Here is a 13,854-nt window from a genome sequence, read left to right on the forward strand (position 1 = left end):
ACACACAGTATTATAATTCGGGCAAACAATACGTAAACCAAAGTTTTCAATAAAACACTCTGTTTAGTGCCACTGGTGGCAGCCTTGTTGCCGTTTAAATCAGCTTTTCATTATCACGTATAAACTTATTAATGTCAAACTATGATCTGCATCGAATAACAAAAATAGAATAAAGACCAAAGCACAGTCACTTGTAGGATGCAGAAAGGGTAATCTTAAGGAAGCTCTTAAAATGTGCTCCCAACGGCTGGACAGCCCTGTCCTTTTACCCTGCAAGTCAAATGCTGTTTACCAAAACGCTCTGAAATTGCTTCACGAGGGACCTTTGCATAACCATTGTCCGAGAAACTATGAGCTAGGGGTTTTCAGTCATGACATGCTATGTCTCCTGCTTACAGGAATTCCTGCTAGTCTTTACCTGGGTATATACTTTAAAGTGCTAATTATGCGTCAGCCTCAGAGAAAACAAAAATAGCCATCTGAAACATGTTTCTCCTGGGTGAGTTCAGCCATGGAGCCACAGGAAGCCAGAGTTTCGGCCTTCGTATGTTAGCCCGACTTGCCAGCAATTGTGAGCATGAGTTAAAGAAAATGTTAGAGGAATCAAGCTAAGAAAAATTCGAAATATATTGTTATGAAAGAGGTATGTTGCTCTAGGGTTTTCCTCAACCGAGAAGAGCTGCAATGTATAGCCCTTATAGAAGAGAGCCCTATCAGCTCCCAGAGCATGGTCCACATTCCAGGGAAGTAAAGCTGCCTAAACATCACCTTATAGTTGTGACAAATTCTGCTCAAACTGTATTGAGTTTGGTAGGGCGTACAACAAACACATCCAAGAGTTAAGTCATTGGGAGTAAGCCTTGGAGCTTCATCTGCGAGATTTTATTAGGGAATTCTCAGTCACTAGCTAGATATAATACGTTTCTTCGACAAGGCATTCTATATGTATTAAAATGAAGGTGATCAAAGCTTAAATTTTGTAACAGCTGGGGGTGTTACGGGAGATAATACAGGTGCTTAGTAAATGCCAGAAACCCAAGGCAAACAGAATCCTCCAAAGGGATTTGCAGTAAATGGTGACCTCTCTATTTGAAGCCGATACTGAACACTTGTCTCCAGGTTGCTGTGTGCAGCAATTTGATCCTAGCTACTACCAGCAGCTTGCAAGAAGCCATGAAGGAGGCTACAGAAATTTCCAATTCTACATTCTAAAATAAAATTTCCAATGAAAGTCACCGAAGCAAGAGAAACGACCAGGCTTACGAGAGTCTGTCCCCCACCAATGAAACAACCCCGTGCAGCCAAGGCCAATGACTGAGGTTGTCCTCAGTATACTCTCAAATGCTGTCCTGTAAGCCACACAGCCACTCCTGGGGAGATTATGTTGTAGTCTAATGGATCTCATTGTCAGGAAATGGTTTTTGATGTTCGGCCAAATTCAAGATTTCCAGAAACAAGTCTTATTTGCGCATTTCCCTCCTTTAATATTTATGGCTAATGCTGATATTTCATTTATGGGCTTCTTTTATAAAGCTTCAAGTAGGCTGATGATAAAAAAAAGTCTTCTCTCATTTGTTTGTTTGTTTGTTTGTTTGTTTCTTTTAAACTCGGAATTTCTTTTCTTTTTGCATCCTCAAGCGTGGTAAAGTTAATGCTACTACGGATGGCTGCTTCCCAGGGAGAATACGACACATCTTCACAAGAAGAAGCCGTGCAGATAGGTGGGAATATTTGAAGAGTGGAAGGTCACCAAATAACCCGAATCTGTATGAAGACTACTTCAGCTTCAGCAGCTTTTAGACCCTTTTTATCGCCATCACTCATTGGTAACTGGGGAGTTTTTACAGCCTTTCAAATCTTGGAGTCCTTTCAATCATCAGACGCCTTAAAGGGACAGAAGGCCTCAAAATGTGCTCCCGATCTCCCTCGTTGAAAAAGATACATGGACAGAGGGGGAAAAGTCAAACAGCAATACAAAAAGCATTAATGCAAAGAACAGTGGGGTCTCTCGCTAATTTGACTTTCTCTACAGGTGGCCTGCAGCTGCATCCAAACAGGTTGCTGCCTCTGCCTTCCCATGAGCATAACAACAAAGTGCTGTCTGTATTCGCAAGAATACATTTAGTGGCCTAGACCGTTTCAGGTCTAAAAATAAGAAAAAAGCATTTTCCAGCATAGCCCGAGGTGACTCTGTGCAACAGCAGAAGACAGTAACACTCTTGTCTCCCTGGCTGTGCCCGAACATAAAGGAATCAGAAGTTCACTTCACATGACTCGAGGAGGCCCAGGGCCAGCAAGAGTTGATTCATTCTGTTTACATCCGCGTGGGCGAACTGACAGCAAACAGCAGCCAAGCAGGCAAAATCAATGAGAAATATTCTGTTTTCAATTGACTTCAAGGTGAACCGTACAGCTATGTCTCTGAGACCAAGGTGCCTGTTTGAACAAGTCCTCTACCATGCTGGGCAACATGAGGCAGAAACAGGCAAAATTAGAGCATACCTATTTAGTTACCGTTAGCAATTGGGCCACCTTCACCAAACTAAAATATACATTCTGAATAGATTTTTGCTGGTAAAATGACAAAGAGAAGAAAGACTTAGGGGAAGGAGAGTGCTTGTATTGCTTGCGTAGCCTTTCCAAACTCAATTTTTAGTTCTTTTCTTAGATATCCGTACTTCGATCTCTACTGCAGTAAGTCCTGACATGACTTCTTCCTTCACAGTCATGGCGGAAAGAGTTTGACATCTCTTCATAGCTCACTTCTTCCTTCATGCCTTCCTTCCTTCTCACATTCCCCTCGAATCACTGTTTACACTGGCTCTTCCCCATTCTTTATGCTGATTTGGATGCAAGAGGGCCTTCCTCCTTCCTCTTCCATCCTTGGGCATCTCCTCCTCTCGCCACTGAACTCGGTTCTATTGCCATTGCCCATGCCCAGCAGGTCATCTGGGAGCTTAAATTATCTCTTACTGACCAATAACTGGGACTCTGTACTTCTAGGTCCAGGTCTGACAAACGATTTTTATTTGTTCAATTGTTGCATTCCCAAACTAGCTTCTTTTAAAACTTTTTTTGATAGCTCTGACTTTGTCCAGTTAGAAATCTATACAGGACTATTTTTATAACGTGGACATGACAACCATTAGCAAAACGTTTCTCTGCTTTCGATATCCAGATGGTTCCAATTTATTTCCTTGTTTCTCTTTAAACCCACACCTATATTGTTTTATGAAGATATATGATTTAAGAATACATCATAATAACATACTTTTGCTGATGCATGCCAAAAAACGAAAGACCAGCTGATTTCCCTTTTGAATTCAATAAAGAGGAAAAGAAGAATGGATTTAATAATGAGTAATGAATAGCTTTCTGTTTTATGTTACACGAGAAAACAGCCCCTTGAAATGGATCTCTTACACAAGCGTAAGGTCAGTTGTTAGTGTTCACTGATAAGAAGGTACAGAACTGGGACAGGGGTGAAGTTAGCAATTCCTTCTCAGGGAAAGGTATGCAAAACTGACCAGCTGTGGAATGGAAACAAATCCAAGTGAAGGTACATAACAGTTTTCCTCTTTTAGGTGAGACATGCAAAAGAATGCAGTTCACAGGTCAGTTTTTGAGAAATTGAAAGAAATTAAATCCATACAAAATTTAAGCATTAAGATAAAAGGTATTTTTTTGAGTTTTCTTTTTTTTTTAAGGTTAATTATATTCTTATGACTGTGGATGCTAGCTTTTAATCATGGTCTTTCAGACGGAACCCGTGGTCTCACCCATGGCACGCAAGAACTCTACCTCTGAGCTATGTTCCCAGCCCTCATCACTAGAATATAAATGGGCAAAGACGGACTAATGGAAAGACAGATGAAGTCTCTAACCACTTGACTGTATAACCATGGGCTCTACACAGTTGAATCCTGTGGGCAGGCGTTTTTCCTTTATCTGCCTGAAACTGCCATTTACTCAATTACTGAAGAATGATTATTCTGAAGTATATAAATATTAATTATAGCAGAGGAACAGAATTTATTATTTTTTTTACTTATTCTGTTACCAATACATGTTATATTTGAGGAGTTTTAACTCTGAAAAAGAGTATCACGTGGGCATGGTGACCCACGTCTTTAATCCTAGCATTTGGGAGGCAGAGCCAGGACGATCTCTGAGTTTGAGTCCAGTCTGGTCTACAAAGTGAGTTTCAGGACAGCAGGGATGTTACACAGAGAAATCTGTCTTGAAAAAACAACAACAAAATTGAAATATCTGGTTGTATATGAAGCTCTGTTAAGGCTATACAGTATGAAAATTCTACTAGGAATTTTCTTGCCTTCTTCTTGCAGAAAAAACTTAAGAAAGATGGAGATTTTGAAAGATATAGCAGGATAGGCTGTCATAAAATATAAATTCCTGAAATCAAGATGAATGTGAATATTATCACATTGAAAAACAAAATTTAAAAGTATAAAGAGAAATTCAATAATAGCAAATATGTTGAGGTTTCTCTACACTTAGGATTTCTATTATTTGAAGCTATTAAAACCAGTCTCTGGATTTCTAAAGCTATTAATATTGCCCATTCAAACCTATGGGGCTACTGTGCTAGTGGAAGCAAGAACAAACCTGCCCACATTTTAGCCTATGAGCAAATGTGATTTCTCTCTCCCTTTCTCTCCCCCCCCCAAATATATATCATATTTTAAATATGACAAGTGTATAATTCACATAGTTGATGTATTTTATAGTTTTACCACATTTCTTTAATCCTAAAATATTGTCTGTAATAGAAAAGGAACATAATACAATGGAATGTAATTATACTTTTATGTATATAAATCTTTTGGTCAAGATCAGCTATAAATTCATCAAAATAATCTAAAACACTGTGGCGGTTGATGCCATTCTAGAGCTTTGAGACCCAGTATTTATGGTAATTATATTTTATGGGACTTTAAGCTCCTTCAAGGCATTGAACAACTAAATAAGATGAGGTTTATAAAAGCAATTTAAAATACTCAGAAAACTACCTGAAGAGGCAGTCATGCTGCAGTAGTAGTGGTAGGAAGTAGGTGCTTGACAAATATTTGTTGGATGTATTAAACACCGGCTCTGTTCTAAATATCTAATTTGAATAAGAAGGCCTACTGAGTTAATGATTACTCCACTGGTTCTGAAGTGCCTGGAATTCCAAGTGAGAGTTCCACTTGTGGAAGAAATACAGTATGTGGTTGTGTGACTCAAAGATAATAGAAACCATTGAAGATGGAGATTTTCCACTTGGTCCTGGGCAGAAAATCAAGATCTAAGTTTAACATGGCGATATTTAAAAATGCATAACATGCAAAAGTCTGTAATCGTTCTGTTTCTCGGCTAGTGAAAATAGAAGCCTACGGCACGGTATGTGTCAATTGTGACGATATAGCCAAATCAGGCCGACAAGAAAAAATTTTGAGTAAATAACTTCATCCATGTGTTTAGTACCAACCACTTCTCCATGCCAAGCTCGCTTCATGTTTCTGTCTCCAGCAACTCCTCTTATAACATGTGCCTGCTGCACTAACTATCCGAACTGTTGATGAGGAGAGCAATGAAATTGCTTTCCTCGTGAGGTTTCAGGGGCGCATTTGGAATCCCTCAATATGTGACTTCAACAGCTTCAGTCAGAAATGTATGCAAGGAAAAACACCTGAATTCTAAGCAAATAATTTAGCCACTTCAAATTCACGGAGGCAGATACACAAAATAAGAGAGCAAAAACGGAAAACAATAATGAGATGAAAATCATTCTTGTCACCCGATAGCAATGGAAAGAGATTATGGCCAGTTAGACTAGACATGTATGATGAATTTTAACAGCATGAAAATACTGGGTTTTCTAATTTGGATAGAAAATATCTTTTCCCCTTAAGGCATAGTTTTCTGGCTTTGATAGTGAGAGTTTTATTTCTGTGTCATTTATTACATGTTTTGATGGATAATTTCTTATATTTCAGTTAACACAAAATAATTTTTCCTTTCTATGAGAAATTCAAATGAATAATGCCTAATTTCCTGCTGTGTACTAATAGGAGTTCACAGATATATACTATAGTCTGGAGAAAGGCTCCTCCATTGGTCATCTCTGCACAGCGACGCTATCCAAAAGTCTCTGTTTATTATAATAGTTTTCATTCTCCCGGATGAAAGTGTGTAAAAGTTTGATATTGGGTAAAGAGAGAAATAAATGATCAGTTCCACAGGCAACATTGTTTCCAGAAGGCAATACGCCCCTTTTACTATTGACATTCTCTCTTTAAGGACATTCTGCATCCTCTGAATCTCAGGGTCCCTTCATAACCTTGAACAATGAACCTCTGTCTCCTCTTTGCTTTTTAGAATATTTGCTAAGACATCCATCTTCTACAGACAAGCAGGCAAGCTTTTTTGCTTCCCTCGCTTCTCTGTCTTTTCTTCCTCTTGTCTGTTTTTTTTTTTTTTAATGTCCTTCCTCATTTCATCCCTGCTCTTCCTCCTCCTCTCTTCACTTCCTTGGTTTCTTTCTTTTGACAAGATATCTCTATGGAGTCCAGACTGGCCTTGAACTTGTAATTCTGCCTCAGCCTCCTGAGTGCTGGAATTAGAGATGTGTGCTACCCAAACTACCAAGTTGCATAAGTTCAGAATGAGAAAAAAATGAAGTAAGGGTGTTTACAGGGTGGAGCGCTCAATGCTGATCAGGCAGGGTGTGGTAAAAAGAGACATGATATGGCGTAGAAAACCCCATGAGGCAGATACCTGCTGCCTCAAACCAGCTCTACCTCTCTTTTCTGCAATTACTTTCTGACCTGTGGAACTCAGGGGTCTTGACATTTTAACACAATCTCACTGATGGTAACTGTAAGCCTTTCATTCCTCTAGAGGATGGCCATCCTGGAGATATTAGCTTTGAGCGTCCCTCATCCATTTCGTATATTATTTTTGACTAAAAATTGGTCTTTACCTCAACGTTTCCTTTATGCCACACAAAGCCCACACTTTGTTGTTTTAGGGTTTCTTGGACAGGATCTTCCCATTAGTTCAGGTGTGCTGTACTTGGCTTTCCATTCTGCACCGCTGGCATTCTTTTCATGACAATGATTCTTGGATGGTGTCCTGGTAATATCGGCTATGGTCTCAATGTATCTTCAAAAACTCATGTGTAAGAAGCATAATCCTCATTATAACTGGGTTGAGCAGTAGAATCTTCTGGGGGTATTTAGGTCATGAAGTCATCATCTTCATGAATGGATTGATGTTGCTTTACCATGTAGAAGTGGGTTCATTCTTTCTTGCCTGCCTGCCTTCTGTCATATAGGAAAGAATCAAAAGCTCTTGCCAGGTGTCACTGCCTCCTTAGTGGCATCCACTTTCCAGACCCCGGAAGTGAGCAGAAGCCACATTTCTATTCTTTAAAACTTACCTGACCTTAGCTATTCTGTTCCAGTGGCACAAGACACAAAGACAGAAGCTTCCCGGGAGAGTCTGTGGATGCGAAATGCTCATATTTCTTTGCTTGAGAAAGTTTTAGTTGTTTACAGATATAATAAAATAGACTCATGATACTAGTTTGTGGGATATTCTCTCAAATATGTAATTCTCTCACTACTTACCTTTCAAATATGTCTTTCTCATTGTTCTGTACCATGGTTAAAGCTAAATGTTTCCCTGTGAAGTCTCCTCTCAACACTTCATGCCCTCTTTAAAGCATTGCCCAGTCTTTAAAGCAGATAGCAGATTAACATACTGAAGATTCCCTGGATTATGTAATTCTAAGGATTAAACTCCTCTTTCTGTCCAGAAGGATCACTGCATTTTTTTCTTGAATATTCAGATTAGTGGTGAATTTTCTGCCCTGATCTCCATCTTCCATAAGTAATGCACTATACAAACTAAAAACTATAAACTTAGTATAGCTGTTACAAACCAGTATCAATTCTATAGCTTTTTCTCTTCCTTATCAGATTTGATATTTAAGCAGTCAAAATAGAACCACTGTGAGAACCAAATTACCAAGAAGAGAATTAGAGAATTTTGCTGTCTTGTGAATTACAAATGAAACCTCAAACCAGTTTTATATCCTCTATGCTTCAATATAGTTGACAAACTTTTATTATTAGGGGAAAAAGGAGAAGGAGGAAGGTTATAAGAACAAGTGAAGAAAAAGCTTATTTAAATTAGTGAGAGATGAACTTCTAGTCAAATTAGAGAATGTTCTACAATGTTCTTCTGCAGTTGGCAATAATGAATGAAGTTCTTAGTGGGGTCTAATCTCATGATCACTTATGAAGGTTTTATAGTTATAATATCATACTTAAGAGACAAATGGGTGGCTCTAAAGCAATTAAGAATTATTAAAAATGTTCCTGGAATTTTGGAAATGTTTTCAATAAAGACTTTTCAGCATAACAAGCAGATAAGTATCAAATCATTATGTTTCAAACATGCATGAATTGTTAATTAGTGAAACCTCCATTATATGGAGGATAAAACAGAATCTTCTACGGCACTCACTTAATGATTCTTAAAAGATAATACTTTTAGGCACAACTTAAAACAAATGCTAGTTTATAAATACATATAAGTGGCTTATTTTCAGAGGTTATCATTTTCATTTTAGGTAAACAGTGGTTTTGAGAATAGTAGGTTTTATTCAAATAATTGTGACTTCAAAACCAATGTTATGTGACAGTCCCGCAGGGATAATACCACCCCTCCACAGTCATATTTTAACAGCAGACCGTGAGGCATGCTGGCTAATAAGTACCCGTTTACAGTTGAGGTGTCTCTTCTTAGACTTGTCTGTCTCCATCAGCACTGGGTTTGCTGGATTGTCTGACAGTCACTGAAAGTTTTCATATTCCTTGAACAGTAAAAATTAATAAAACCATTGCAATTTTCTAGGTTCAGTCCCAAGCTTGACTTCACATAGCCAGAGACGATGTGGGTTAAATGGGCTTCGAGCTGATGCTGCAAGTAGGTTGCTCTATTTACGTTGATTGGACAGGAAGGAACTTTACCTGAATATGAGTTTAAACCTAAGCAAAGCTGAATTTCCATCCTGTCCGTTCCAGAGAAGCAAAGTGGTGCTTTCGCTTTAGAAGAACTGCTTTAGTTCTGTTGGTAATGTGACTGCCTTGTAAGCATGGGGATCTGAGTTTGATCACAATCCCTGACAATGCACACAGAGGCAATGAAAATGCTGAGAGAAGGACTGTGTGATGATGAGCCCAGGGCCGGGGAACGGGGCCAGAAGATCCACGGGGCACTTCATGGAGTCAGTCTGTCCTAACTGGATTGGATTTGGAACGCCAATCCAAATGGAGACGATCTCTCAAAGGAGATGGATAGCATATCCGAGGATGACACTTGAAGCTGTCTTTCAGCCTCCACATGCATGTGCACACACATACATGCACAAAGATGCACATACGGATGTGTCCACACATAATACTTCTTTATGTAAAGAGCAATGTCTGGAACGCTCAAGCTAATTCCCGATTTCAGTTAAGGAGTGGGTCTTTCTACTTTCCACCTTAATGTTTTGATTCACATGAGTTTCAGAAGATGAGAAAAAGAAAAAAACTATATAGAAAATGAAATTCATCTCAGAAAACTTTGGAAAAGACATTGTTAAAAAGGCATCATGGGACAAGTAGTAAGCTGAGTTCCTCCATCATATTATCATTTGGGTTTGGTTACACAGGCACATGCTCATCCATTCATTTGACTAGCTTTAATTTTGCATCCCCCCAGGTACCAGGCAGTAGACATCGAAGGTGGAAAATACAGTATGATTTCCATTTTAGGGGTTCTGTTATATAAGAGATAGAAACCAGCCATCTTGCACAATGGCACATGTGCATGAGAAGACTGATTCCTCAGGGGTCGTAATTAATTTAGAAAGACTATTTGTCTCTAAACACATTTTACAGTTAGCCTTCACTGATAGAGAAATGAAGACGGTACTTGTTTGGTCTGCTGCCTTTTGGACCCCACTCTACCCTAGCTGTCCTGCTTTTTATAAAGCTTAGGAATGGCTGAAGAGCTGGTGCCAGTAAAGCTGAACAATTTTAATATCTGGTCAACTCAGCTGCTCTGACAGCAATTGATTTGCTGAATGTCAAATCTGTTCACTCTGGAATTTAATGGGCTTTAATAAGGTTGGAGATGGGATAAATCTAAATAATGTTTGAGAAAGTATTTACCAATTTGTTCTTTATATTTTGCTTGACTAGAAGACGTTGATATTTCCAAATACAAATTTCCATTATGGGCATGAGGTAGCAGCACCATCCATTCTGTAGAGTATAACATGCCTTGACAGAACCCATAGGAATCTGAAGGTGAAGTTGACACTCCATTGTTTGCTTATACAGCTGTGTATTTCCTTAAAACTAAACAATGTGGTGGGGGCTGGTTATAGATGTAACTTTGACACTGCTGACATTTGTCACCTTATGTCATAACCTTACCGAGAGTTAAGTGTATGTATGAGTGGGTGTCCTTACCATTCAAGTTCAAACTAGAATTCTGACATGTGCAGGCTTCTGTAACACTTGCCCCATCAGCAATCAGCATGTCAGATTTTCCTTGAGAGGTAAATATTATGTGTCATGTTCCGTAGAGGCAGACATTAAGTAGTGCTATGACATGGTCTTTGATAATTTCCTCCCTGTTTTCTTTGTTTTAGAGGTTACTTATATCAGAACGAAAATAGCTTGTGCATTTCTCGTTTTCCTTCATCAATCAAAGCTGATCAATTATAAGACTGGCAAAAACTGGATCACAACTCCAAGCTACATGGTCATATTACATTCATATTATTACTAAAAGCCACATCTATATTCCAAAGCAGGATACTATAACCCCTTTGTCATTTTCCAATAAAAAGACCATACCAAATAGGCCGAGCACACCGTAATTAGCAGCTGGCAGAGAAAGCTGTAAATCTGTATGAGTTCTGAACGATTTGCTTACATTGTTGCTTTGTTGACAAATGATGCTGTACATGTTAATGTTCCTGAAATGTCCCCATTGCACCTGACGTGCCAATAAATGCCAGCCAGCTGTATGAATTATGGAAATAAGATTTTTGTTTATGAAGGTATTCCAGACATTTATTTTACAGCATTCCTCTCGACAGATTTAATGTCTGGAGTTACATTGAGAAGATATTTGCTACCTGACATAATGGATAATGAGAACTTTAAAGGCCCTGTTTTCTCCTTCTAATGATGAGATGAATAAATCCATGCATGCACACACACACACACACACACACACACATGCACGCACGCATACACATACACACACACACACGCGGGATTTAACATTTACCTTCTGATTTTATAATTTGCTTCCAATTTGTGAATATCATCCATTTCTGTCAAAGAATTAAGTAATGCATCAGTTTCCAGTTAAGACTATTAGGCGCTGAATATTAGAATTATAGCCTCATAATTTTCTCTTCCCAATCATCCTTTAGTGTGTGTGTGTGAATAACACGTAAGTACTTCCTATGGCTTATACTATTGTGCTTTTGTTCATTTATTACTTTATTGTTGATCTGAAGGAGCTTTATTATGGATGCTTCTTTTATATAAGTTCCAGGGGTTCTTAAAGAGTCAGTGAATAGTTTTATCTCAAGACTTTTCAAAATAATTCATGGCTAGGGATCCAGCAGACTATACCTCATTGCTCAATGCTCCACTCAAAGTCATTATGTTTAGAGATTTAAATAATACATATTATTAAAGAGGTCTTATAAGAGATAAAAATGATCTGGTCTTACAAATATAGAATAATCACTGGTTCTGAATCCTATAAACACAACAATAAAAGAAATTTAACCACAGTCATGCAAACCCTTTTCTTCCTCTACTAGTAATAATATATAGTTTCTATATGTGAATGACGGTTTTCTCCGGCTTAATCTACAAAACATTTGTGCAAGAGGTTCACTATCACCTTTCGATGTCCTCTACTTTACACCAGGTCACAGGTAAATTGGAGATGATGATAAAGGGGACTTATCCATAGTTTGGATTTTAGGTTTATTGCTGAAGAATGGATAGAACCAATGCCAAATCAGCTGATAATGTTGGTGTCCAATAAGCACTTGATTTTAAATATTGAGGTGCAAATTATATGTCCCATGAAGCAGCTTGTGTTTTAAGAAAGAAGCCAATGCGCCCGTGACCTGCCGCCCCTCACCCGGACCGACGAGTCGGCACGGCTGTCCCGAGCACCATGTCGGGTTCCTCTAGCGTCGCCGCCATGAAGAAGGTGGTTCAGCAGCTCCGGCTGGAAGCCGGGCTCAACCGCGTGAAGGTTTCCCAGGCAGCTGCAGACTTGAAACAGTTCTGTCTGCAGAATGCTCAGCATGACCCTCTGCTGACCGGAGTGTCTTCCAGTACAAATCCCTTCAGACCCCAGAAAGTCTGTTCCTTTTTGTAGTCAGCTATCTTGAGGTTTCTTAAACCACTTTTCATGAACCAGTGGATATTCTGAAGTCTGTACAGAAGCTTCTCTAACACGTGCCATAATACACAGTCTTTACTTGTCAATCCTTAACATCTACCTCTCTGAATCTTCATGGATTTCTGTTTCACAAGGTTTAACTATTTTATATACACTGGCTGTAGCATACAATAAAACAGCATAAAATTCTCTGGCCAAAAAAAAAAAAAAAAAAAAAAAGAAAGAAGCCAATGCGTAGAAGCTAAGTGGTCTTCTGTAGGTCATTGGTTATATGATTTTTATCTGGACTAAGTGGTTTAGTTGATTTTCCTTCATATAGGTCAGTGAGATTTGTTTGGAGAAATGGTCTTTATCCTTCTTAGAGATCACCATGCTATCTAAATTGTCAAGCAGCAGTGGGGTAAAAGGGGGCCTCTTTTATGGAACTTTGAACAATGGTGCCTATGGTATGATTAACATATAAATAGGGAGGAGAGTCAAATCATCTTTGTGACCAAAGGCAATTCCCTTCAAATATTTCTTTCTCCACGGAGAATCCAGATGGCCAAAATGATGCTTAAATAAATGCTTGGTGATCACTCAATTCTTCCCATTCACCTTGGCTACCAGAGAAAAGACACTCATATTTGTTATTAATCATATTCACAGGTTGTGTGTAAAGAGCAAGCTATGTGTCTATGTGTCTTTTGTGTTCAAGGAGTTAAGTGTCTGGTTCTCGGCACCACTGTTCCATTCTGTGCTTGCTGGAGGATTAAGGGTAACGGGTAGCAGAGAAGCAACTTAGGAAGACCTGGATACTCTCTCCCCAGTATACCTGCATCCCACGAAACACAGGCTCCACACTCCAGCTTCTTGTTCCCCGTGCATGGAATTCATTGAAACTAATGGGAAGGAAATTACAGTCGTCTCACAGGTCTCCTAACTATAGGTTTCTGTGTGGATAAATTTAACTTGTCAAGGTTTCTTACAGAATGACACAAGAAAAGTCCAATAGTCAGCTAAAAATAGCAGGAAAAGCTCAAAGTATTCAGTTCCCTCATTTCAGTTAAATAGAACCAGATACATCAGAGGCAAGCATTAGAGCTGGACTGGAGATTTTACAAAATGATACCAGAAGTTCTGCCTGAGTGGTAAAGTTAAACACAATAAAAGTAATAAATATCTGGGAAAATAAAGATGTTTCACTTATGTGAAATTATTTAGAAGTGTATTTCTCATAAGCAAAATTCCTTGAACACCTCACAAGAATGTGCTAGGATTGACAGAAAAATATAACAGGAGTTATTCAGTGACTAAATTCTTCATTTAGTGCATATCTCTGATAAAATATTAAATTTAGTAATATTTGAGAAA

The 13,854-nt window shown here is 38.6% G+C and overlaps 2 protein-coding genes across 2 annotated transcripts in view; one reads left to right on the top strand and one right to left on the bottom strand.

Moving 5' to 3' along the window:
• Arhgap15 (Rho GTPase activating protein 15) overlaps positions 1 to 13,854 on the bottom strand; it is a 598,323-nt gene that overhangs the window by 153,963 nt on the left and 430,506 nt on the right. The window lies entirely within an intron of this gene.
• LOC130864579 (guanine nucleotide-binding protein G(I)/G(S)/G(O) subunit gamma-5) lies at positions 12,219 to 12,691 on the top strand. Its single transcript, XM_057755170.1, has one exon. It carries the CDS (start codon positions 12,271 to 12,273, stop codon positions 12,475 to 12,477), a length of 207 nt encoding a protein of 68 aa, XP_057611153.1. The 5' UTR covers positions 12,219 to 12,270; the 3' UTR covers positions 12,478 to 12,691.

This window comes from Chionomys nivalis, chromosome 22 (assembly GCF_950005125.1).
Source record: "Chionomys nivalis chromosome 22, mChiNiv1.1, whole genome shotgun sequence".
In the NCBI taxonomy this organism is placed as follows: domain Eukaryota; kingdom Metazoa; phylum Chordata; class Mammalia; order Rodentia; family Cricetidae; genus Chionomys; species Chionomys nivalis.

Excerpts from the sequence above, each read along its gene's own strand:
- LOC130864579 (XM_057755170.1), top strand. The coding sequence starts at position 12,271 with ATGTCGGGTTCCTCTAGCGTCGCCGCCATGAAGAAGGTGGTTCAGCAG.